The following is a 27,868-nucleotide window of genomic DNA, read 5'->3' as shown; positions in this document are numbered from 1 at the left end:
CTCAGCAAACACTTATTGGGGCTTACTATGTGCCCTGGCACTGTGCTAAATGCTGGGAATATGAAAAGGAAAAAAATGAGAGTCCTTCTGTTTACAAGACTTACAATATGCCCATGAAAACAAACATTTATAATAATGCAACATGGGAAATGGCTTGCTTGTGGTAGAAGAGCTGTGGGAACACCCAAGAGGAAGCATCTAATTCTTCTGCTCAGGAGCTTTGGGGAGTTGGGGGAGGATCAACAGACCAGGAAGCTTTCCCTCTGGGTCTTAAACTATGATCGAGGGGAAAATTCTAGAGGATAAGGAGTGGTAAGAAATTCTGTGTGTCTGAAACCAGGGTATTGCGGTGGTGAGGGAGAGGGGAGATGGGAGGTAGAAGGATGAGATAGGGCAGCGGCAGGTGGACGAGATCCTGTAGGGCATGGCAACCCCTCTTAGGATGTTGAACCCAATGAGAACGCTATGCAAGAGGGGGCCCACCGCGAGTGGGAAGGCGCTGGGAAGACCGTATGGAGCAGGAAGGAGAAAACCAGAAAAACACCTTGTCTGGTTCTCCCATCCCAGCCTTTCTAGACTTCCTGTCCCATTTCCCACAGTCTGTTGTGAAGGTTTAGCTGGAATTACAGTACCTGGAGAAAGAACTTCTGCCTCATGTTCACGGAGTGCCAGATGGTCTAGACCCTTTCTGTCAGTCGCTTGAACTCAACTTCTTATGATGAAAGACTTCTCTTTCTCTATAAGCAGCTAAAGGGGGAAAGTCTTGGGATGTTTACAATCCATTTGTCCCACTTGAGAAATGAACTGCTTCAGGAACCCTTCTACGATCACTTCAGCATCTACCCAACAAGACGTCCCACGGGCACAATCGATGCATGCAGGGTTTGTCAGGCCAGAGTGCAGGCCTTCCGGTGATGGGGGGTCTCCGACCCCTGCTTTCCAAATGGGACATTCAGAGAAGAGCAGTTCACTTTTCTTCTTGAAGACAGCAGGGATACCGATAACAGAGACTTGACTATTTCCAAACTGAAAAACAATATCTTCTATTTTATTAAAACCTCCCCTTTCTCAACCATCCTTCGGGGGAGTCATTATTATTTATTTACCTCTATTCCATAGCATTTTGTTCATGTTTACATTCCTAGTTCCTTTTTCATGCTGGGCAAATTGTAGGTGTCTTATGAATGTTGGTTGAGTAAGCAAAGAAATTTTTATAGCATCATTTTCTACTTTGAAAGTAAGTATATATTTTCTCCTCAAACTGGGAGCACTTGCTGCAACTTCATACTGCTATGGATAATTATGTCCTTGTCAATTTCAAGTTGCCCACCCCAGAAAGAAAACGCAGAATTTATTTTCTTCTTAAACTAAACACTAGATGTTACCATTTGTATCACTGCATTTATCATGACTATGGTCTAGTCAAGAAAAAGAAGTCAGTGGAAGCAAAGGAAATAATGATGAGGTTATTGCCCTTATGTACCCAGGTCCTCAGAGATGAGATTATGCCCCAACCATAGATGGTCCCATTTTGTGGCACTCAGTGGCTCTTGAGGGGCGGGAAATCTAAGCTTGTCCTCACAAAAAAGGAGAAATGCCTTATTCACCAAAACAGTTGTATTAAGTGAAAGTCTTCTTCGAGTAAAAACCTTGTAACTTACATTGATTTATCTTGAAGGATGTTCCATATTGTACTCAATCTTAAGTTTTGGTGTCCTTCAGAATCACTTGGGCAGTTTGTAAAGGGAGCAGACTTGGGTTCCCCCCTTTAGAGAGACTGCCAATGCCTTGGGGTGTGCACTTTTTAACAAGCACCCCAGGTAATTCCACTGTAATGCTTTGCGAAACACTGCTATTAAAATACTGGCAACATAAATATTTTAAGTACAAGTACACCTATTTGGAGCCTGGCTCATTTGTTTAGTAAATGATGATCTCCTATTTCATGTAAACCCTTGCTATCTCCCATACTTCAAATACCTGGTATCTGGCAAGACTACAGAGCAATGGATTAAATTGCATCATTTTCTCTAGTCTGCTTCCAATGACTTCATTCTTTGTAATAAAAATGATATCTTACATTTGGATAACGCTTTATTGCTTTCAAAGTTGTGTATATATATACATAATATATATATTTTGGAAATTTAAAATTTCATTTGAATCTTCTCACAAACCAATAAACTAAGAAAGGAAGATTTTATTATCCTTATTTTACTGACAAATTAGATGTTGTCGGGTTATCTGTTCAAGGTTGCACAGCTTTCAAGAAATGGAGAGAGCAGTGCAGCCAACTTTTCTGACTCCAAGTTCAGTCATTTCCCCTGAATCACCCTGTTGGCTGTAGTCTTTTTTCCCCCTGGTGTATGTTTAGGTTAGTTTGCCTATCAAATAGAAAACAAGTCACTTGCCCTAACTATGAGAACCTCCTCATTCCCACATGTCCCTTCCCTCCCCGTGAAGTCTAACAAAAATAATTGAGAGCGATATTTCCCTATAATACTGCTTTTCCTTGTTGTGAAAGAGTTTGTTTTTAAAGAACGATCAAGTATACGTTTTAGGTTCCTATAACATTTATGTGCCTGTCTCTGGGGGTTCTACTGGTTTTTATTCCTGAACATGATACGTGACTCCTAGAAGAATATACTTTCCATTAAAGGAAGAATTTCTGAGGATTTAGGTAGTCTGGGGTTTTGATGAAAAACAACTGAAAGTGGCAATTGTCAAAAGAAGAGTGAGGTCCTCCTGGGTTCAAATACTATATGACTTACCCGTTGGAGCCTCTGTCTGCTCATCAGCAAGAATGAGGATGGTATTATCTATCTTGAAGTGTTGCTATAAAAATTCAAAATAACACTTTTGCAATGTCTTGCACAGTTTCTAGCACATAGTTCTGAATTATGTAAAAATGGAATTTAAGTTCACTTAGTACAAATCTTACCTTTGGAAATTTCCAGCCTCTCTGAAAAGATATCACCTGCTATCTATAAGAAAGAAAAATATTGTTCTATAAGTTTTTCGCTTTGCTTGTTAGTGTGTGTAGATAGAGGTGTGTAGGTCATTTGTTTTTTCTGTGCCTTTTGCACATGGGGCTGGGAAGACAATTAATGGCCATTCAGTGCTTCCTATTGGACACCTCTGACTGAAGAAGCAATTTCTAACGGCTCTGGTTATGAGACTGAGAAGAGAGTAAGGATGAATGTATACTATTATTTCTAAATGTTTCAAGAGCATGCTGGCTGTAGGAAACATGAAGTAAGGATTTGAAATTCCCAAATGGACTTTCTGGGCCTTTGTTGTTGTAATGGCGTTTTCCTCCTTCACCTACTGCACCCAGGGATTTAGACCTTTCTATGGTGATGGCATCAGTAGAGACATACCCCTGCAAAAGAGAGGATGCCAAACAAAAGGGCTTCTTGGCTGTCAAATAAATCCCTGCTAGTCAGGGTGACTGAGCAGTGGAAACTGGCAGCTGGGACAGACAGGAGACAGCCAACTGCCCAATCAGTACCATTGCTCATATCTAGAGGGTCTGAGCTGAGGGTGTAGGAAGAGCTCCCCATGGACTTCCGCTGAGAGCATTTAGTGTTTTTCTTATCCCTGCTTTTCCTCTTCTTCATTTTCCACTTTTCTTCCTTTTTTCTGTCATTCTAACACCAAACTGTAAGAGTCTTGGGGGTAGGAATTATGTCTTCCTCAATGCATGATTCATTTCACCCATTGCTCAGAGCGAGGTTGCTGTGTGAAACCAAAGAGCTCGAAGAAGACAGTGCCTCCCACCTCCACAGAGCCATTTCTCATGGCAAACCTTTGGATTTTTCCAGAAAGCCTATGTAAGGTTGATTTTTTATTATTGTCCTTAACCACTGTGTCTAGAGAATGTTTTATTATATCTTGCGACTTTCCTGTTTAAAATAGGAAAATTGACATTTTGACTTACCTTATAAAGAAGTGGTCTTTTGAGAACCAGATTTCATGGAGAGATTTTTTTTTTTTGCACATAATAAGGCAGTTGTTTGCATGTAAACGAGTTTTTCTAAACTGTATTTGAAAATGTTTCTTTCTGAAATACAAAAGTATCCATCATAACATCTCATTTCCCTATTAGTCTGCTTCATAAATTCAGTTTTCCCAGATTGCATAATCCTTTTTTCCTTTTTTTTTTTTAGTATATCCTAATTAGGAATTAGTGAGGTCCAAATTAATGAGATTTTCCTGTGGCTACACACGTTAGGTTTGCAAAGTTCTCAACACTGCATGGAATCCCTCTCTCAACTCCCCAGCTCTTCAACAGAATTGCTCAGTCAAAACAAACCTTATAATTTCTGACTTTGTTTTCCCAAGTTGGTCCCCAAAGGATTAATAATTCCTTAAATATAACCAAAATGTTTTAAGAGGAAGAGAAAAGCAGGAGGAAAAAAAGAAGATAATAGCCACAGTTTCCCACTATCTGGTCTCACCCTCCAGTCTGTCCCCTCATCTCCTAATCCTCCCCCTCCCCCCACCCCGAGTGTCCTCTTGATGGGTGCAGTTGTGTGTAACAGCTCCAATGACACTTGCCACACATCACGGGAGAACAAATCCCTCAGACATGAGTCATGAAAAAATCTTCTTTTTCATCTGTTTAAAACGTGGCATTGTTCCCTCTCTGCTTGAGTAAGTCTCAGGCATCAATTCCCTCTTCTCTAGAGAAGAGTAGACAAGAGTGTCTTGGAGGATGGGGGAAGAATAACCACAAAGTATATTGCAGGGTAATGTACTATGGTCCAAATAAATATGCAAAATAGTGCTGTATCTTATTTAGGGCTGCATACATATATGGTAATAAGGAGATCATCACAAACCTGGGCAAGGAGCAGAACTTTGTGATCTGATGTGATTAGTAGCCCATTCTGTCAAGTAACTATTCCTGATAAAAAACAATTGAGCAATTTTGTATTAGACCTTAATGTTGGCTAACCATCAGTCCTGTGACCTTTAACAACACATTTAACCAGGCAACAGCCTTCATACAGCCCTATGACCATCCTAATAACCCTTAACTGGTTTTCTTTCCCTCTTTCCTCCCTCCCTTCTCTCTCTCTCTCTCTCTCTCTCCCTCTCCTTCTCCCCACTCCTTTCTCCCCCACCCCATCTTCTCCTTTCCCACCTCTGCTCTCCCTTTGTTCTTCCTTTCTTCTCTTTTTTCCCTTGTTTTTTAAAAAATTTTAAAACAGTCCAACCAAGAGGAAATCTTTAAACTGGTTTTCTCATGAACTTTTTCTTTTTGAAAAGTTTAAAACAAATCTTTGGCCCTTAGTTTTCACAATTGATTCATCTGAGAAGTGGCTTGCTAATAGTATAACAACTATAGTTACAATTATATACAAATGTATAGAAATAATAATTTTAAAATTCAGAATAGTTGTTATTAATAGGGAGGATGGAAGGAGAATGATGTTGGAGGGACATATACAAGGGACATTAATTGAATCTCTAGTGACAGACTCTGGAAGCAGATAAAACAAAGTGTTATGATTTGATAAAGCTGGGCAGAGGATATAAGGTTGTTTTTTCAATTATTCTCTATAGCTTTTCAAATGTAATATATAGGATTATAATTTGTCGAAAACATTCCAGAAAATAAGAAAATCATATTGAACTGTTAAACGATAAACTGAGGCATATTAAATATTTTAAGAGTTTATCTGAGCAAAAAACAATTCAAATCGGGTAGTGCCATACTGGGTTTAGGAGTACTCCACCAACAGCAGCTGGGGAGAGACTTGATTATAGAGAAAAGGCAGAAGCAAAGTAAGGACATTATTGATTGGTTATAGCTTAAAGCCAAGTTGGTTGTTCATGATTGATTGCCCTTTGGTTTCAATTTCATAACCTTGAGACATTGACAGGCTTAGATTCTGCTTTGCCTCCACCGGCCACCGTGGCATTAGAGCCACCTCAGTGTAATGGCCTCCTTGTTTAATTAATTTAACACACCTCACCAGGAGCTAGCCCTGCTATGCCAACTTCTCACTAGTTTTCCTCCCATTTCACTTTCCTCTTTCACCTCACTACCACAAATGTGCCCATAAAATGTAGGATCTGAAAAACATTTAAAATTTTCCTCCAATTTTGATCAGTAAGTAGTTATTCAATTAATTCTATATGCAGATCTTTTCATATGAGATGAGTGACTTTCATAGGCCAGAAGATAAAGAAGAAACCTAAAGGTACAACAACCTATTTAACGGTTGACAAGTACTTGTTGAACGTTGTCTCTCTCTAAGTCACTGAAATAAGATGTGTGAGTCGGAGACAGTCCCTATTCTCAAGGATTTTGCAGTCTAGGAAGGTATATGACACAGTTACCAGAAACTTTTGTAATCTGTACAGAGATCAAGGAGGTTGCCAGTCTGAATTAGTCTTAAGACTGAATTATAGAATATTAAAAAATTCATTGAGATGGGTATTGCCAATCCCACTATCATGAGCTTATTGAACAGATGTAGTTGCACATGTATGAAATGATTTATACATAAGCTTTGTTTGTTAGAGCAAAAGACTGAAAATGACTTGAATATCCATTAATATGGGTCTGATTAAGTAAATTAAGGTACATCCATGAAATGGAATAATATGCAGTCAATAGAATGCAGCAATCCGTATACCATCAAATGAACAGAACACCAAGAAATACTATGAAGTAAAATAAAGTTAGACAGTCACACAACAATAAACTAAAGCACTAAATAAAATTATAGTATTTCATACTTTGTGTGAGGAAATAAATAATTTTATATATGTATGTATGTTCATAGACTATCTGTAATGACATAAAAAAGAACTAAAAATAGTATGCAGGAAATTGAGTAGTTGGGGAGATTGTGTATCCTTTTATGCTTTTTAGATTTTATACTGTGAACATGTATCACATAATAATAAAATTAAATTACATAAAAATACAAAGATGTAGGGGAGTTCCCTGGTGGCCTAGTGGTTAGGATTCTGGGCTTGTGGCCCAGATTCAATCCCTGGTTGGGGAACTGAGATCCCACAAGCTACATGGTGCATCCACAAAAAAAACAACAAAGGTGTAAAAAATAAATTGGAAATAATAAGAGAAAAGAGCACTGGAGAATGTATATGTATAGCGGATTCACTTTGTTATAAAGCAGAAACTAACACACCATTGTAAAGCAATTATACTCCAATAAAGATGTTAAAAAAATATATATATATAAAATAAAATGGAGGCCCACTACTGATGCAGAGTAGAGATGTAGAGGCTGGTACTACAAATGGAACAGTGATGAAAAAAAGACTGGAAAGAGAGCTATCACAAATTTCACAATAAATGGTAATTGCAATTTGCTTCAGCAGAGCAAAATGAAGAAGCTGTTATGTGAAAAAAAATGCACATGTATTGTTTCCATCAGATAACTATTGAGTAGCATTTCCTAAAGTGAGTTCCACAGAACATTAATCTGGAGAGATGGTCACAAAAGAAAACCAAAAGCGTCTGTGGTTAAAAAAAAGAGCACTGGAGAAAAAGAATTAAAAGTAAATACAGACAGACTCTTTTTCTTTCTTTCTTTCTTTTAGGTTTTTTTTCTTTTGTTTGCTTTTTTCCTTTGCAATGTATTTTTAGAATTTCTCAAGTATTAGAAGATCAACACTCCTGCATGTAGAAAGGTGGTGGATGGAGTAGAAGGTATGAAGGGCATAAGAGAAACTGATCCAGTCAGTTCAGAGTGTTCTGGCAAGTTCTGGCTGTGGTCGTCATGTGAGGGTGCTGAGGCTAAGTTCCCCTTCATGTGGAGGAATTGATGTACTTCCAGCTACCTCCCCCCATAGACTTTGAGTTCTTTGAGGACAGTGACAGGACTGGTGGATCTTCAGATCCCTCTTGCTCCCTGAGGAAACTGGGTCGTAGTGAGTGCTACATTTAGTCTGAATTGAATGACTGACTGACTAGGGTGGGGACTGGGGGCCCTTAGTGGATTCAGTGCATGAGAAGGAATAAAGTTGCCATGTATTTGCATTTCAAGCGTTCAAATTACTGCATTTTGCCATTACCATTATCTGGTAACAAAACATTCAGAAAAAAAAGAAAAATCCAGAAAGTTCCAAAAAGCTGAATTTGCTGCTTTCAGGCAACTATTTCCATAGCATTTACATTGTATTTACAGCCATCTCCATAGCTTTTACATTGTATTAGGTATTATAAGTAATCTAGAGATGATTTAAAGTATAAATAGGATGTTATATGCAAATAGTATGTCATTTTATATAAGGGATTGAGGAGCCTTGGATTTTGGCATCCGCGGGGGTCCTGGAACCAACCCCCTGTGGGTATCAAGGAATGACTGTATATATTTGATAATTCTTTTTTTCTTTTTTAGCGCAATGATATTTTTATTTATTTATTTATTTTTTACACCTTTATTGGAGTATAATTGCTTTACAGTAGTGTGCTAGTTTCTGCTTTATAACAAAGTGAATCAGTTATACATATACATATGTTCCCATATCTCTTCCCTCTTGCGTCTCCCTCCCTCCCTCCCACCCTCCCTATCCTATCCCTCTAGGTGGTCACAAAGCATGGAGCTGATCTGCTTGTGCTATGCGGCTGCTTCCCACTAGCTATCTATTTTACGTTTGGTAGTGTATATGTGTCCATGCCACTCTCTCACTTTGTCACAGCTTACCCTTCCCCCTCCCCATATCCTCAAGTCCATTCTCTAGTAGGTCTGTGTCTTTGCAATGATAATTTAAGCAAAGTCGCCTTCTACATTATTACAGTATAGAGTTTTGAATATCAAAAAAATTTTTTAGGGTTTACAGTATTTATTGCCTCTTTAGGGAAACTGTGAAGGAGGACTTTTAGTTTATAGTAATGTAACTCCAGAAAAATACTGCAGATGCGCATTTGCATAACTGACTCTGAGGTATATACTCATATACCTACAGCTTAATATATGCAGATGTCTCCAATCTGATCATTGTACAGTCTTAGCATTCTAGAATGTATAATTTTCAATTACTGGAGTGCTGTTTTATGTAAAACTCATATCTCACAATGCATCATTTTTCTTCTGGTTTCCCTGAATTTCTATTGTACTGAATTTAAAATGTGAGTATGAAAGTCCACAAATGGGTGGATTGGTAGCAGGTTATAAAGAGAACTTCTTTTTCTCTTTGAAACATCTTTTGGGACTTTCTCTTTTCCTGAAGTGTATCTTTTGAAATCTTTAAATAGAAAAATTAAAAGAAAAAAAACTCCATGAAAATGAGTTATTATTATTCATAAAGAGTAGATGACTACTTGTTTAAAGGCACATCAGGAAATGGTCATTGGGCCCTGGTCAATGGTCAGAGAAGGTCACCAGTGTTTTAACACAGACACATTTTCACACTCTCACCATCTTAATGTTGGTGCCATTTTGAGTCCTGGTGGTTTCACATTAAGCCTATTTGTCCAGTGCGTAGACCCTCTTTTATTTCCCACAAGGAGGGCATAAATGGTGGTAACAGGAGTTGCAGAGAGTGCAGTTTGGCCCCCACTCCTTGCTTGGGCACTCACATCTTGTGATCTAGGATTCCTGAGATCCATTTTTAGTTCAAGACTCTTCTTATGAAGCTCTATTTCTCAGCCTTTAAAACTCCATGGTCTTCCCTGATGAACACAAGCCATCTCACAATTTCTTGTAACTTTATTTAAAATTTCAAAACAAATGGAACCAATATTATGCCTAGAGCCAAATTAAAGTCATTTTAGTATTGAGGATGCTGTTTTTAACCACACCTACACCATTCTGGATTTGATAGCTCATGGGGGGTGAAGATGATGAAGAGAATGAAAGATTCCCTCCATTAAGAGATTCCCCCTTGGCTTCACCTGGCAGAATTAGCAGTTCCACGGGAAAGACCAGACTATGGCCTAGGACCTCTTCATGCAGCACAGCTGGGGCTTGCTCCTCAGGGAAGGGGTTGGGCTAGTGGGATAAGCTCAGGATTTGCCCCTTCTCTCACTGACCAGGTGTCTTTGCTTTTGTTTTCTGTTCTTTCCGTCTTCCCCTTCAGAGCATCGTGTGCACCGGGCGGCGTCAGTGGCACCCAGACCCCCTCCTGATCCACTGCATCCAGTCGTGTGAGGTAAGCCACCTCCCCTCCCCCAGACGCAGACCAGAGCTCTCTGTTCTGCTCACCTTATGGAGACTTGCGTCCTTCTGCTTCAGTATTTGCCCTTTCCCAGATCCTATGTCCTTCGTGTAATCTCTTAAATTTAGCTCCACAATCCCCAAATTACAGATACTAGGATTTCTGATGTTGCCTTTTTTTTTTAATTTTAACAAAATCTCCAGGGTTCCATTTTAAATGACTTAATAAAAGTTAAAAGCAAGTCAGAATTATTTATGGTTTGGGGATTCTCTAACCGGGCCTCACTGGAGTTTAGTTAGATCAGAGTTTTGCAGATCAGTGGCCCACAGACAGGGGTTTGGCCAGCTCAGTGTCTAAAAACAATTTTGTTTTGGTTGCTAATGCTTGAAAATTGGGATTTTCACGTAAAATTCATATGTGTGTATGTAACTTTACACACACACACACACACACACACACACACCAAGTAAAAATAAATATAAAACTCTTTGTGCAAAAAAAAACAAGAATATCTGACAACCGTGGGCACAATTAGCTGCTCACCTACTGGGCTTCTCTCATTGACATCAACTGCCTGGGTCATGCAGGCATCTCTGTTTCCTACCTCTGAGGAGGTCCTGTAGTCCACTGTTGATTAACCCAAACTAGACCTTTACTGCCTCAAGGAATCCTGTTTACTTCTCACACAAGGCATTCCCCTAGCAGTGGGGGACTCAGGGGGATGTGAATTCCTTCACTAGATTAAGAGGAGTTTTTGCAAGAAAGAGTCAAGAATGAGGCAGAGCCTTGCTGAGGGAGATTGACCCAGGAATCCTGACATGGGAGATATTACACACACACACACACACACACACACACACCATTTAAGCCCTTTCACCCTGGGAATAGCCAGTAGCAGATACAAATACTGTAGTCTCAGGCTAGAGTTAGGCTTTGTCATCAAAGTCTTTCACTGGAAGTAATTAAGCCACTTAGCAGCAATGCTCAATAATTCTGGCTGTGCCTAGTGCGCTAGAGAGAGCTGTTTAACTTGCCCTTGACTTCCAGCACCCTCCCCCCACATACACACCCAACCCACATGCCTGTTAGTCCCTGGATTCTCCTGTATCCCTGTTTCTTGTATCTAATTCTGGGAAACTGGGATCTACATGAGGCCAAAGAGGGGAAAATTGTGGGGTTTCAGACAAAGGGAAAACTGGGTGGGGAAATGATACCAATAAAATAGCATCCTGAGAGTGCATCAGGAAAAATGCTAGCATGGAGTGTGCTTTGTTATGGTGTGGGCCAACAAAACAGCTCATCTTCTGCCATCATTAGAAAAACAGATGGCAGTGGGGTGGGGAGGGGAGTGAGTGACTCATCCACTGGGCAGGGGGTAGCAAGGGGGACGAGGAGGCCAGGGAAGGAAGGAGATAAACAGACAGAGGATTCGAGAACTTTGGCGAGATCAAAGGGATCCTGAGAATTCCCTTCTGTGGCTTCCAGGCATGATAGCAAGAGGGAGGGTGGATGGCAGGGCTTGGAGCTGGCTTCGGTGTTTCCCAGGAGGTTACAACACAGAGCTTTCCCCATTTGTCCTCCCTCTGTGCTACACCCCAGCACATGCTCTGGATCCCTTATCCAGAGCTTCCCAGGCTTCTTTCAGCCCCTTTGTTGGCGTGACAAGGAACAAACCTTCATTCCCTCTTATGACCCCTCTGCCCAGCTGCTATCACACACAGCTGAGGCTTGACTGCCACACACCTGTTGGTACCCACACTCCAGGGCTTCTCAAAGCATGGCCCCTGGACCAGAACAAGTGGCATCACCTGGGAACCTGTTAAAAATGCACATTCTCAGGCCCCATCCCAGACTTACTGAATCAGAGACTCTGGGGGTGGGGATCAGCCATCTGTGTTTTAACAAGGGCTCCAGGAGATTCTGAAGACGGCTTAAGTTTGCAAACCACCGTTCTGGTCACTATGGGAGCAGACAAGAAGGTTCCTAGACTATGCATCTCTAATTTGAAGCTTCTTTGTCTAGGAATCATTTTAGCCTACATTATTCATTCACATTCTGATTATTCTACAGTATTTCCCGAGACTCTCTGGGTAGGACAAGATCTGACAGGACATGATTTTGCTTCCTGTTTCCCAGCAAAGGCTAGGAAGAGAAAAAAAAACCTTAGAGGGGTGGACGGGAGGAACAAAGAAGAAGAATCAATACCTGTAGAAAGGGAAAAGGAATTGTGCAGAGTGGGGCGCATGGGGAGAAGTAGAAACAATTCTGAAGGAATAAGTAGTAAGAAATGCAGAGAGGGAGGGCGAGGATGGAAAAGAAAGGACAAGAGCGGCTGAAACTGGCCTGTTCTAGGGGCAACTTGGCAGACACTTAGTTCTTTACTGGAAAAAAGTCAGCTAAATATATTAGGGAGAACCAAAGAGTGTCAGAGACAGACGGAGAGAAAACAGACCTGGATGCAAGATGAACCGAAGAGGGTTAGGTGGGTGAGAGCAAGTTTTAAAACGTGTGGCACAGAAATCTGATCCTTTGTACCCCAGTGTCTAAAAAGGGTTTTCTTTTTTGGCTTTCCAATAGCGAATTGAATTCTAAGATGTCCCCTTAAGACATTCAACCTCATAAGAGTGAAGTACATCATTCTTTATTGGTCTCAGTACGCCGAGGCATTGAACCAATCCCCTCACTGTCCCACTTCACGCCTGTGTTGTGTCACTTCTGCACCTCTGTTTGTGTCCTATCCCCTTGGCCACAGAGTTTTAGCCTTCAATTCTCCACTAGCTATGCCTCTCACTTTTCTTTAAGAGACAGCACTGAAGGTTCCCTCTGAAACATCTTATGTAAATAATGCCATCTTCTCGTGGTCACTTACGCTCCCATTTTCTCAGGAGCACGCATGTACCACGTATCTGGAGTCCAAACCTGTTCATGCCTTAAATTCTATATTTCTAGTTGATTCTTGTGTTTCACCTTCTTGACCCAGACACTCCTTGTATTTTTTATTTCTTTTGTAATTTGCAAACAGGCAGGGAGTGGTAATTTGGTTGGTGGAGAAGTTCTGAAGTTAAACAAATACAGGTTCAAATCCTGGGTCAGCTGAGTGGTGTAAGCCTTTGTGTCTTAATCTGTATTGGGAAGTGGGGGCAACACAGCCATTTTAAGGAGTTGTGATGAGGGATTAATGTGATAATGGACATAAATGTTAAGCATCATGCCATTCCGGGTCCATAGTAGATGCTTATAGGGTAGTTATGCACTATTAACCACTCTATGAATGCTTACTGAATGAGTGCAGCAGAAGGCAGGGCAGAGCTGCTGGGTGGCCTCAACGTGGTTAGATGCAAACTCTGAAGATGGGAAAAGGGAAAGAACAAAGGAAGAAAGGGGAACAGACCATTCCCTGGAGACCCTCTGAGCTCCACAATTTGCAAATCATTTGGAGACAGCTGCTGAATCTAATTGGTCATGAAGAGCTCTACTCATTCCTCCTGTTGCCCTCACTGGGGCCTCAACAGCTCTCACCTGGGCTATTGCATTAGTTTCCTAATTGTTAACCTTATCCCAGACCTGTGCCCATTAAAATTATAGACAAGCACACAAATAGTCAATGATAACTGTGTAGAAAACAAAGACTTATTCTGCCAATGCTTGGCCAATTGAGTGCACTCTTTTCCCAGTATGGGGGGGGCGGGTAGCAGGGAGGGTTGTCCTCATTTTCTGGGGTGATAATTGAAGTGAGCGTTCACTCCGTCAATGAACACATTATACCATCAGATCATATGTGTTATCTTCTTTTTCCTTCCTTCTTCCCTCCCTCCCTCCCTCCCTCCCTTCCTTCCTTCCTTCCTTCCTTCCTTCCAAAAAGTCATATTTATTAATTCTAACAAAGTCTACAGTCCTAGGTTCCATTAAACTAAGAACATCTTGTTCTCTAGGGAATGCAGCTGGAAATAAAGACCACACTTCCAGCCTCCTTTTGCATAGAAATGACTAATTTCCTTCCTGTAGGATGATTAAAATTGAGTGCCCATCAACCTACATTTTGGTTCTGCTTTTTCTGTGAGCACGTATTTCTTACAAGTTTGTTGTGCTTGTCAGCAGCCCCCCATTTTGGATTACAGTTTCTGATAATTCTCTCTTTAACATTTTGAAGGTTCTTGTAGAGTTGTGCTTTTTCAAAAAAAAAAAAAAAAACGTGGGGGCAGCTGTGGAGGAGGACGGAGGTGGAATGATGTCAGAAGATTTAGGTTCAAATTCTGAGTCTACCCTTTTAGCTATGTGTTGTATCTGTCTGGCTTTCTCTCAAAACTCCTGTGAGAGTCAAGGGAAATAACTGATGTTAAGGTGCTATGTAAATTGCCGAATAATGTAACATATTCGTAGTGGTGTTGCCTAAGGAGCGATACACATCACTATGTACGGATGGGCTCTTATTGAAACAATATGTACATGTTAAGAATCAAGAAAGAGTCCACTCACACCCAATTTATATCTTTATGAGTATTATATACTGCAGGTGGCCATGGTTAATTGATGTTATTGAGGCTTCCAATAAAATTTAGAAAACTTTTAAAGATTTTTTTGGGTATTTCAAGTAAGTCTCTCTGAACATGCTACTATTTCTCCTATAAATTCTTATACATACCCTTGTAAATGCCTGTCTTCTCACTTATCACATTATTTCAAGATTATATGACAGGTCTGTCCTTCCTACAGTCTGTGAGCTTCTGAGTTGTAGGATGTGTTTTATTCCTTTGAAAAACACAGACCTAATTCTTCAATGATACCTGCTTCTACCCCTCTAAAGGCAGGGAGAGAGAGTTGAAGGTAGACCTTTGACTTTGAAAGTCTCGAATTGAGAACGATTATATTGGATTTCTGAGGAGCAGCACAGTGGAAGGAAAGGTAGGGAAGGAGTAGAAGGTGAAGGAGAGAATTACAACCCTGCCATGCATAGAATCAGAAAGCTTTGCAACAGGGGCAACCCAGAGGAGCCAGAGGAAGGCTGTCAGGGGTCCTGAGGCAGGCTTGAACCTCAGTTCCATCCCTTAGTACATGTTTCCTTGGGCAAGTCTGTTAACATCTCTGAATTTAAGCTCCTCAGCTTTAAAATCAGGTGGATACAATTTATCCTTTAAACTTGTTCGTCAGATACCTGATTCAGAAAACTGTGGAGATGCACCCAGGGGTGTGTCGTTTGGGAGCCTTTGAAGAGGTCATACCTCGGGAGAATGTGAGTCATGCTGATTTTTCAGGAATAACTGGAAATATCCCTTGTTTCTGGGGATTTTTGCCTTCTGCATAGATTTTGATCTTTCTGTTAAGATTTGTGGCTTTAATGGTTAGCTTTGATTTCTTACTCACTGGATGGGTTGCATTTTGGAAATCTGTTGGCACCGTCCTTCCTTGGCTTCAGTCCAAGGTCAGTTTTGCTTTTGGTTTTTCTTCCATCCTCCTGGTTCTAGCTGGCAAGAGAGAACTCAGACTAAGAAAGGGTGGAGGGTGGATATGAGAGTCAGAACATGATAAAGGACGAGCAAGCGCCTATTGTATGAATGTTCAGTAAACATTAATTGAATCTCATTTATCAGTCATACTGAGTGACTTCTGTTACTCACCGAAAAATTAATGCTTCTTCCCACTATCTATTATTCTAAGACAGTGGCAGGAAATACATATGTAGGTGCATATACATTAAGAGAGTGAGAGGCCAAGCTGATCTGGAAGAAGATTAGGTAAAGAATTGCTTAGTAAGACTCTTTGGAGTCCCTGTCCAATCATTTTGATGTTCTCAAAGGAATAAGGAGCTTACAGAAGACTGAAAGTAAAGCTATGTAGCATGTACCATTTTAAAAGAAAAGGGGGTTGAACAATAAAGCCTGTGGGCCTGCAAGCTTGGTTTTTCTGCTAGGAAGACTTCTGGGACAAACTTCTCTAAGTCCTGTATTTATAAGGGATATACTCTCCTTTTCAGTGTGATGTTTTGTGACAGAATGATCGGTCAAAGAGATAAAGGAGAAATCACTTTTTAAATTTAGCAGGTGTGTCATTCTAGTCCAAACGATATACCCCTAATTTAAGAAGACACCTAAGGAGTTGACCACATGTTGGATCACTACTGTAGATTGTGCTGAACTGGGATGGTCCATCCAGTGGAAAACTCAAGACTTATTCTGGCCACACCTTGTCTTTACTCATTTCACATGGGCAGTGGACTCTGCTGATAGTTTTTTCTTTTTGTTTTTGTTTTTAAAGTGTGCTTAAGAATTACTTGGAGTGCTTATTTTTTGAATGTAGATTCTTAGGTTCTGCCCCTCCCTCCCAATTTTTACATATCAAGTCTTGTGTGGAGTCCAAGAATTTGTTTTTTTCAGAAATACCCCAGGTCCTTCTAATGTAGGTGGTCCTCAACTGCACTTTGAGAGGCACTGGGCAGGAATGAATTAATACACTCAAAGATAATTGTATGCAATAGCATCCACATCACATCTTGGAGAAAAAGGTTCCATCTACCAATAGTTAACCATTTATCTAGTGGGTTCTTTTTCTTTTAAATTAATTTTCATTGGAGTATGGTTGCTCTACAATGTTCTGTTAGCCTCCACTGCACAGCAAAATGTGTCAACCATACACATACAGATATCCCCTCCCTTTTGGACTTCCCTCCCATTTATGTCACCACAGTGTACTAGGTTAGTTCCCTGTGCTATACAGCATGTTCCCATCAGTTATACATAGCGTCAATAATATATATGTGTCAGTCCCAGTCTCCCAATTCCTCCCACCCCACCCCTTTCCCCCTTGGTGTCCATACATTTGTTCTCTACGTCTCTGTCTCTATTTCTGCTTTGCAGCTAAGATCATCTATACCATTTTTCTAGATTCCACATATATACGTTATTATACGATATTTGCTTTTCTCTTTCTGACTTACTTCACTCTGTATGACAGACTCTAGGTCCATCCACATCTCTACAAATGACCCAATTTCATTCCTTTTAATGGCTGAGTAATATTCCATTTTATATATATATATATATATATATATATATATATACATATATACACACACCACGTCTTCTTTATCCATTCCTCTGTCGATGGACATTTAGGTTGCTTCCATGTCCTGGCTATTGTAAATAGTGTTGCTATGAACATTGGGGTGCATGTGGTTTTTTTGAATTATAGTTTTCTCTGGGTATATGCCCAGTAGTGGGATTGCTGGGTCATATGGTAGTTCTATTTTTAGTTTTTTAAGGAACCTCCATACTGTTCTCCATAGTGGCTGTATCAATTTACATTCCCACCAGCAGTGCAAGAGTGTTCCCTTTTCTCCACACCCTCTCCAGCATTTATTGTTTGTAGATTTTGTGATGATGGCCATTCTGACTGGTGTGAGGTGATACCTCATTGTAGTTTTGATTTGCATTTCTCTAATAATTAGTGATGTTGAGAATCTTTTCATGTGTTTCTTGGCCATCTGTATGTCTTCTTTGGAGAAATGTCTATTTAGGTCTTCCAATAGTTCTTGAATAAATGAAGAAATCACCTGAAATAGAATAACATTAGAAAGATCAAGGATAGAGGTAAAAATATGTGGCAGACAGTGGTAAAACTGAAATTCTTATAAGCCAGAAAAGACTTAATTGTTTTAAAATTACAGTTAAATTTTTTAAATGATGGTTCATTGTGGGTAAACAGTAGCCTGACTATGTTCTTAAAATGACAAGCTACCTGCCAATAAGTGTAAGTGAGACCAACCGAAAACCCGAGTATTTCATTGCCTATCATTATTCTCACCATTGATCTGATCCTGTGTTCTCTCTGGGTCCAACTTCTATAGCCATTAGAAAACACAGAACGTGTTGCAGGTCACAAAAATAATATCAAAAGCTTGATAATAATACCTTTGGTGAAAAATAAAAAGAATTGGGATCTTTAAGCCTAAAAGAGAAGGATAAAGATTAATGTAGTAAGTATTTTCATGTAGTAAACATTTTATATAGAGAAGAGTTAACAGTCAGCATCCCCCAATAACAACAGGACAGAAAATAATGGGCTTAAAAAGCTGAATGAACTATTTAAAGTAAATCTGTGTGAGAATATCCTGGAACTGTTAAACTTTATAGAAGTTTATAAAGGGAACTGTTTAAAGGCATATTAGCCTTTGGAGCATTTTAAAGGGATGTGTATTGTCTTCTCTCTGATATGGTTAAATATTTTCTGATGTCTCAGACACAGACGATGGTTCGGTATTCTCACTCCTTGTAAATCTATCACTCCATGGATTTAAATGTAAATATATTTGTGTTTTCTGAAGGCAACCAGTAGGGATATTTTTAAGTGTCATGACTATAACGAGTACTACCTTGATAGGAATTTGTACAGGAGGGAACTGGGAGCGGAAAGACAGGGGTGAGGAGGCGTTGGGGACAAGTTTAGCTTTAGTGAAGTGGCTGCGTTTACTTAAATGTAGGTGGGCAGTTGTATTATTTTTACACATTTAGTAGCTGATACCAACAATGCTTCCATCACTAATTCATTCCATCTGCTCCATCATTCCTTAGATTCTTTCTTCTGTGTTGTCTTGGACCTCTCTCTGCCTCCCTTTTATTATTTGTATTCCAGATGGTAGCCTTGTTAGCTGTGTCTGGGACATGTGCTTCTCGATCACTCATGGGCACTGCCTGGGTTTACTGCTGTACCTCTAGGATGTGAGGGCCGATACATAATTCATGAGGTGGAAATGATGGCATGAAAATCGAGGTTTTATTGCACCTTTTCTTCTTTCCCAGACTCTGAGCCCAGAAGGAGTAGAGAGGAGCTAGAATCAGACTAAAATGCCCCATTTTAGGAGACGCGCTTTATACTTGGGTGCAGAATGCCTGCATGCAGATCTGAATGTGATGATCAGAGATGGGGGTGGGAGAGGGTCACAGGTTAGCCTGCACGTGATAAATACCCGAGAAATAAGTGATTTTTATGGGCCTCCGCATGATGTGTGGCCCTTTTGGAGGAAGGCTTTTATTTCTGTTAGGGTTTTGTCCCCTTGATTTTTAGCACAAGATGTCATATATAAATGTATATAATTTCACTCAGCCTCACCGTGAAACCTGTTCAGCCATTCTTTTCTCAAACTTTTATCCTTTTTGTTTGTAAGGTTTATCTCTATTACTGTGCTTTAGTAATGCCTTTTTCATCACTAGATAGTCACAGATTTCTTTTAATAAATGCCCCAAACTTGGTCTTTGAAGTGTGACCAGATGGAATTTCTACTGATCTTTTCAAAAAAACCTCTCACGTGAGTCTGTCTTTATAAATTCCTTATTAAAAAGAGAAAAATGAATCTTTTTTTATGATACCTGTATTTAGAAAACCAAATGTTCCAACCCAACTTTATCACTTTGGGCACTGAGATGGCGAAGTTGTTTAACTTCTCTTATTTCCTTTTCATTTACATTTTGTCATTTAAATGATAGCCAACAATTAAACTTCTCTTTGCCACACTTTAGCTGTTTACAAATCAGACATTATAATCATTCTTTCCCATGCTTCTCAGAGGACAGATCATATGGGCTTACTTTTGACATTCTTGCCAAGTTCTTTAGTATCTGTGGGTGAAAAGAAGTTAATTAGGGTGGAAATAATAATGGCTTAGCAGCTAGTAATGAGAACAGCTACTCCACTTCTGGTAGGGATAGTGTGGGTCCTCACAAATCTAAATCTAAGTATGTGTTAGACGTGCTAAGATCCAGAGAAAAAAAAGAAAATTAACTTAACGTTGGAACTGTCTTCCAGGCTCACTGGCCGCCAAGCTCCAATCCCCCCGAGATTTGTTTGTGAATTTCACCGCCAGTTTTGTGCAGTCTCTGCACTGGCCTGGAAATCTGGGTATGTCTTTAGGCTTGTCCAGAATCCCGTTCGGTTCAGGGCTCTACTTTAGATCCTCCAGTTGGAATCTCTGAAAATCGGACTCCAAATGTTAATTAGGACTAGTTTTTTCATACTGAAAGCTAAAACCACTGTGTTTTTTTCCCCTGCTTTTTTAAAAAGTAAAACATTAAAAGCACAACCATGTAAATTGTAAAACCTCCTCTAGATTAACAACATTCATGAGAATTTATGCTTAAGACTCCCTGGGAACCACACGGTGACATCCCGGTGGGCTTTCTACCAGGCTGCATTTTGCTTCTTTTGTCTTCTCCGGCCTCCTGGGTGGGCCACTCTCTCACTCTGTTAATTCTCTTTATGACATGGGTTTTTCCCTTTTTCTCCTCCAACCACACCCTTTTTCTGATTTACTCTGTGCTTTTCCTTATTGTTCTGTTCTTTTGATTCTTCATTTCTAGCCCAACTTTGCAGACAATTGAAATATTACTCACCTGTAAAAATAGCATTATGGAAATGCTACCTTCTGTTCTTCAACTTGGCTTCCTAATGATTATGCTGAGATTATAAGAATTAGAAGTAAACAAATATAATCAGATTATATCTGTAAGTAACTCTACCCCTTTCCTCTTCTCCTAAGGCCCTTCTCCACTAAGATTTCTAACTGTGCTCCTAAAATACGTTTTAAATACGGTCTAAGTGTGACTCAAATATGTTCACTGAGACCGTTCTTAAAGTCCATAAAGCATTGACTAGCTTACCATTTTACCCTCATGGTCATTTGCATATGCCTTTATTAAATCGTCATATTGACAAGCCCTTTCAGAAAGTTCATATAATTTGAGTCATTTCTAATTTATCCTACTAAAATAGATATTCCTTTAAGTGAAATTATTTTATTAAATACTTGTTGATTGTGACTGAGGGATAGCAAAGTACTCTACTAAGTCTCTTACACTTACTTTTTAAAAGTATATGAAGTATATATGTATGCCTATATACATATGTGCGTATGTGGGTGTGTATGTTCTGACTAACCCTATAATGAAATGGTGACAAAAAAAGGGTGACTGTCCCAAACTGATTGCAGTTATTTGCAGATTGCCGCAAATAGCAGGCACAGCAGAAAGGATGCACATTTCAACCCCTGACTAATGGGTTTCACTCTCAGGTCTGCCCTCATTAGCCATATTTTCATGTAATATTTTTTAAACTTAACTTTAATTCTATAAAAGTACTACTGTACATGTACCTAGTTTAAAAAGCCAGTTAGCACCTCTGGGTTTACTTGGAGGACGGGCAGTGCCTGCCACTCTCTGGCTAACCTCAGCCGCCCTTGGCAGACACAACTCTGTCATCTTTTCTGCTTCTCCTCGTCACTCCTTTTATTTCATCTGGAAATTGCATCTATAAATATATAACTACATATATCTATACACCTATCATCTGTTTAATAATGCTTCCACTGCCAACCTTGATTTTTTTTTCATTTATGGAATTATTTACTGACTTCCTAATATAGAAGGGGGGGGGTTGAGCTCTCTGACGCAATCGCTCTCTCTCTCTCTCTTTCTCTCTCTCTCTCTCTCTCTGTCTCCCTCTCTCTGTCTCCCTCTCTCTCTCTCCCTCTCTCTCACACATGCGCACACACCGCCCCCACAAGACACACCTGTATAGCTGCCTGCAGGGGTCCCTGACACTCCTAATTCTTGAGTTTTTTCCGGTATTCTGTGCATTTCAGGCACTTAGGTATCTGTTTTCTCAGATCTGCTCTGTCAGCTACTATTCATCCATACATTTCCCACTTTCTTAAACATTGTTGAATTCTCCATTTGCTGCTGTTGTCTCTCCTGTTCTCTTTTCTCTTGTGATTTCATACCTTGTTTATCTTTTTATTCCCGTTTCAGTGGGGCTGAGGGAGCACATATAAAAACAAATTCAATTCACATGTCTTACCAGTGCTAAGCCTGGGATGTAGGACATGTGCAGTGGTCATTATACTGTTACTACTCACCACTCCCTTCAACAGAATTTATGCCTATATGGAAGAAAACAGACGCACCTGACAGAGACGATGTTCCTTATTTTGGTATTTTTTTCCCTCTACTGTCTCTTCTAACTTCTTATTTTGACCTAGAGTCAAGCAGAAACCTCTTTAAGGTGCTTAACTCGTGAAAGTGCAGGTTTTAGATAAGGATGCACTTATTCACAGAATATACATTTATTGTCCATGTATAGTCTCTGACTCTAGGGATATGAAGGGAGAGAAAACAAAGCTCCTGTCTCCTGGGAATCCACTCTAACTTGCGGGGAGGAGCAAGTTCAAAGTGCTGTGGAAACAGAGGAAAGAAAGTGATTGTGTTTGCTTACTGAACAGGCAGGAGGTGGATGTGGGACATACGATTTGGGGAAGAATTCAGAGCAAAGAGATACTCATGTAGGATTTAATGGTTCCACTAGTTGGCGTTAAAGTAGAAAGCCCTATGGGCAGAGGAGATGTTATGAGCACAAGGCGCAGGGATCTGAAACACAGGGAGTGTCTGGAGAACCATGTGGAGACTACAGTTGAGGCTAGAGGGACTCAGGCTAGATGAGGGAGTGGCTTGAATGTGGCCATACTTGGACTATCAAATTTATTCCGATGGCATTGGGGAGCATCACTAGGAAGCTACAAGATGAGATACATTGGTGAAGATGAAGCCCTTCGAGAAGAGAATGGTTAGGAGACAGTGCCTGTATCTCAAGAGAGAGACGGTGAGAGCCCAGACACGGTCCCGCCAGGTGGGGATGGAAAGAAGCCACCGCTGAGGCCTTGCCTTTTAAGATATAAAATCGATTCTAAAATCCCATCCAATGGGGAAGATGAAGATCTAAATCTAACTCCCTGGCGTTTGGATGGATAGTGAATGTCATTCATCTCTGTAAAGAAAAAGAAGCAGGCTTTTAGGAGACAAAAATGAGCTTGGCTTTAGACTGAGTTTAGCGGAGTTGGAAATAAAAGGTCTAGCGTTCAGGAGCACAGTCTCAGTTCGTGACTTATGTTGAGAAGTGAGGAAAATATGGATGATAATTAAAGATAGGTGAGGGGATGTGATCATGCCAGGAATGTGAATGGAGAGAGGTGAGGAAAAAAGACCTGGGAGGAGGGAAGTAATACAAGGGAAGAACAGAGGAAGTGTTAGAGAATGAGGAGAAAAGGAGAAAGTACAGGAGAGAATGGCCGTAGAAAAACCATGGAAGAGGAGAGAGATGGTAAATAGTGTTCAGTGCTACAGAGCAGACGAACAAGTTGAGTACTGACAAGAGACAATTAGGCTTATAATTTCAGCACTCACTGTAATCCCAGACACAGTGGTAACAGTGGAACAGGGGAGAGGGCAGTAGGTTGAGAAATAGATACGAAAGCAGATGCGGCAAATAAAAATATTGTTTCCAAAAGTTGGCCAGTACAAGGAGTGAGATGAACAGTAACTTAAGTGGAAAACAGTGTTTATGGAAAGACTTTTGATATGAATAAAACTTTAATATATTTATTATCTGTGGGTAATAATCTGATTAAGAGTCTGGACACTCAAGGTAAAGAGGGGATAGAAAAGGTTTCAAATACCGTTGGCTCTGAGTCAGGTGGGAAGGAAGTAACAAGGGCTAGAGACAAAGTTTGTAGAGTAGCAAACAGAATTCAAGGAGTTCACGGGCAGCGGTTTCCCATTTCTCTGTGCAGACTTTCCCATCTCAGTTGATGACAACTTCATCCTTCCCGTTGCTCAGGACAAAATCCTTGATGTCATCTTAATCCCCCTCTTTCTCTCATCCTCCACAGCCAATTCATCAGGTAATCCTACTAGCTCTACCTTGAAAATCCATCCACAGTCCAGTCACCTTTCACCATCTCAGCTGCTGCCACCCTGGTTTGAGCTATCATCCTCTGCTACCTGGATTCCTGCAATAGCCTCCCAACTGGTCTCACTCCTACCCCTGCCTCACCACTGTTTATTCTCAACACATCAGCCAAAGGGGCCTGTTAAAATGTAAGCTAAATCCAAGCACTCTTCTGCTGAAACCCTCCAAGAATTCCTCAGTTCACTTGGAGTAAAAATCAAAGTCCTTGCAATGGCTTTCACAGCTCTCCAAATGTCCCTTCTCTGACCATTTGATTGGAAATTGCAACTGTCCTTCCTCTCTCATTCTCTGCCCATCCTCCAACCTACAGCATTCCCTTACACTGCCCTATTTTCTATAGGACTGTTACTTTTTAATTCACTAAATAATTATTTGTTATATTTAATATGTATTTTCCCCACTGGGATACAAGCTGTACAGGGCAGGGCTTTTTGTATATTTTATTCACTGATAAACCTCAAGTCCTTAGTACAGTGGTACAGTGACTGGCACAGGGTAAACGTTCAATAAATATATCTTGAGTGAATGAATGAGGTAGGCAGTTAAGGACTGCCACAGATTGGGGAGAAGATTCGCAGCTAGGTGAGGATCTTAAGAAGCAGCTTGATTACTATGGAGAAAAGGAAAATGTTGCTAACTTGTAAAGGGTAAAAAGATTGCCAAGAGACCCTGAGCTTTATGACTCCTTTAAGAGTCTTTTTCTTACTGATGCTCTTTTTGTTGCGTAAAGCCTGCAGTAAGCATGGCCCTGTCTTAGGACTTCGGGGATGAGTGGTGAAATTTAGATTCCCTTCAGCTCTTTGAAGGCTGTTTGTGCATTGGGTAGAGAAAGCTTGGTTCCACATATTGCCTTTCTTCTCCTTAGTTATGTGACCTCAATCAAAGTCATTTAACTCCTATGGAAAAACAGTGTCTCCTTTGGTTGACTTTGAATGTTCTTTTGGCTCTCAAATGACATGATGTTTACGAAAGCATTGATTGACACTAAAATGCTACACATGTGTACAGGACTATCATCATTATTATCATGCCTGTGTGAGAAGTCTTCCAAAGCAAGGCCAGGCAGAGGCATGGCAACAGTGCCGGTGACAGGGGACACATCCTACATGCTGCTCACCGGAGGTCCCAGCTGAGGAAGTCAAATGTCTACTAGGAGGTGTGGACATAAAGCTACAGCAAGAATCAATAAGGAGAAGCAGAGCCTCTGCTTGCCTCCTTTCAACTCAGTGTGATTTTTTTCAGGCCCGCAGCTTTGAGCTAGTTTTTGTGTCCCTTTGGATCCACCTTTCCAGGTGTAGGCACCCAAACTGGGCAGCAGAACCTTGTTTGAGGGGCTAACACAGCTCAGATCTGCCTCCGGCCGGCAGCATCCCAGCTCCAGCCCATCAGCTTGAGGCAGACTTCCTTCAGATGCTCCCCTTAAGAGAATGCCCATCCTGCATTCAGGATACAAAGCCTCCATCATATTCTCCCTCTGTTTCATTGAACAGAGTAACAAGAATAAGAGAGAAAACGAGCCTTTAAATGCTTAGCCAAACAACAACAGCAAAAAGAGAAACAGGAAATCCCCAAACCATATGCACCTATTTTGAAAACAGACTCCTTGTCTCTTCCTTGTCTCAACACCCCTAGCCCAGTGGTCCTAAGCAAGCCTTCTTTTCCCCAGTGGATTCTCCATAGCCTCTTCAGCCTTATACATTGTTTTCCTTCCTGTTTAAGATCAATAATGAGGACTTGGCAGGAGAAAGATTCAAATGGGTCAGGAGGCCCCTGTGGCTTTTCTCCGGCTTGTTTTCCACAGCCCATTCTAGCCTGCAACATACTTCGCAAGAATAAGTTGGCTGCAGATCTAACTCACGGTGAGAGGCCGCCACTGAGGGCAGCATTTCAGACTAGTGAGCCTGGAGCCACGAGCAGACTTCCTGAAGCCCAGAGCCTGGGTGTTTCCTTACACACGCACATGAACACACACGTGCACACACAGCAGCACACACCGGGGGTCCTTATCGAGAACAGATGTTGCTGCCCACTGTGCCAGCCACGTGTTGTGCATGGTATTTTCTTCTGTTAAGCTCCTGGCAGCTGTGTTTTTCCTTTCTTCTCCCCTCCCTCCACCTCCCACCCCCTACACCCATTGCATGTACAAATTGTCTCCTGATTCATAGTGGGCCAGCCTCATATTTTTGTTGTTGTTATTGTTATTGCAAACATTGGATGCTTCCAAAGCTGGAATAAAATAAAAAGGAAAGAAAAGAGAAAAAGAAAGAAACCACAACAACCCCCCAAAGAAAACATGTTCTAACCCAGGAATGTACAATACTTCATGCATGGGAAGCATCTTCCCACCTCTCCAAGCTTAGCTACAGAATCTAGGGCTCCAAATTCCAACACATGAAAAAACAAATTCATCCAGCTTTTTTTTTTTTTTTTTTTTTTTTTATGAGCCTCATACCATTTCTCAATCTAAAAGCTTGCTGCTCCCCCCAATGGCAAGGATCTGCAGAAGCGGAATAGCCTCTTTTCCCAACTCACACCATGGTTACTAAACTATGATCACTCCTTCAGGTTCCTTTATTTATTTCTTCACTTAAAATAATATTTTCTGTGTGCCAACTATGAGTCAAGTTTACAAAAATGAATCAGGAATTTCCAACACAGTGTGTGCAATAGAGGTAAAAGATCAAATTTCTACCCAATGAATAATAATACAAAGATATGAACAAACTCAGTTGGGGACACAGAGAACAAAGCAAATAACTCATCCCAATCACATTGAGAGGATCTTACAGAGGGGTAACCACTTGAGGTGAATTTTGAAGGATAAATAGAAACATATGGAAAGGCAAAAAATGTGAAAGGAAATGGTGTGATGCAGCCATCCAGTTTTTTCTGTGATGACGCTGCATGACAAATAATCCCCAAATATCAATGTCTTGTAATAATAAAATTTCTCACTCATGCATCTGCAGTTGACTAAAGTGGTTCTGCCTTAGGTTTGGGGTTGGGTTACAGTATACTCCACCTGACTCTCACTCAAGGACACAGGCTTCAGGGTTTCAGGGTCAGTAGCTACCCAGCATATGTTCTTCTCATGATGGATAACATGGGTACAAAGAAGCCAGAAAAGGCATGCCGGGACATTCAAAATCTCTGGTCAAATGTAGCATATGTTTCTCACACTCACATTCCGTTGGTCAAGGCAAATCACATGGGTCCATTTAAAATTAGTAGGAATGGGAAATGTACTCTGCTGATGGTGAACTCCTAAAAGGAGCTGTGGACATGTAATAATATCTGCCAGTCAGTCTTTTTGGTTACAAACATTTGTTATATTTCAGATTTACTCCACCTTACCCCAAGACATTCTAAATGTCTTATCCAGTTATAGCATCAGGCTTAAAAATCTAGAACATCATGATTTACATCAGGTTACAACGTAGCTTCTCTTAGTCTGGACTCTGGTGTACCAAAAATCACAAGTTCTCTGCCTTCCACACACCTGATGGGCAAAGTAGAGTAAAAACAAGACAGCTACAGTAAACATCCCCTTTAAAGGAGAATAACGAGAGGAACATAACTGGCACTGGTCCACAATTCTGAAATCCCTCTGAGAAAAGTGGTAAAAATTATACTCTAAGAATAAGGAGTGCTGCTTGTTTAATAGCTTTTGATTACTCCCTGGATATAGGTCCCAAGTCGACTTTTCTTCATGGCTCTTGGCTCTGCCTTCTTGGATGTCCTTCCTTTTCTGTTATCCTCTTGGGTCACAAGAAGAGGGCACTGGAGAACATCCTCCTATTGGAAGCTAAGTAACGTTATCAGCCTGCTTTCTCCTCTTAGAATATAGGGGATCCAAAAAATCTATCCAAATTCGCTAACAGTAAGTCTCTTTTAACACAGTCTGATGCTACTTTTGGAAATTGAACTCACAGACTTTTTT

At 40.5% G+C, this 27,868-nt stretch overlaps 1 protein-coding gene across 1 annotated transcript in view; it reads left to right on the top strand.

Annotated features, from left to right (window-relative positions):
• PAPPA2 (pappalysin 2) overlaps positions 1 to 27,868 on the top strand; it is a 282,414-nt gene that overhangs the window by 234,744 nt on the left and 19,802 nt on the right. Inside the window, exon 20 of the mRNA XM_027086240.1 lies at positions 10,066 to 10,137. Within this exon, the coding sequence (XP_026942041.1) occupies positions 10,066 to 10,137 (72 nt within the window). The remainder of the gene's footprint in view (positions 1 to 10,065; positions 10,138 to 27,868) is intronic.

The sequence above is a fragment of the Aethalodelphis obliquidens genome, unplaced genomic scaffold (assembly GCF_003676395.1).
Source record: "Aethalodelphis obliquidens isolate GAN/ISIS:26980383/991018 unplaced genomic scaffold, ASM367639v1 scaffold55, whole genome shotgun sequence".
In the NCBI taxonomy this organism is placed as follows: domain Eukaryota; kingdom Metazoa; phylum Chordata; class Mammalia; order Artiodactyla; family Delphinidae; genus Aethalodelphis; species Aethalodelphis obliquidens.
The sequence above is the reverse complement of the archived record's forward strand: the minus strand, read 5'-3'. Positions and strand labels throughout refer to the sequence as shown.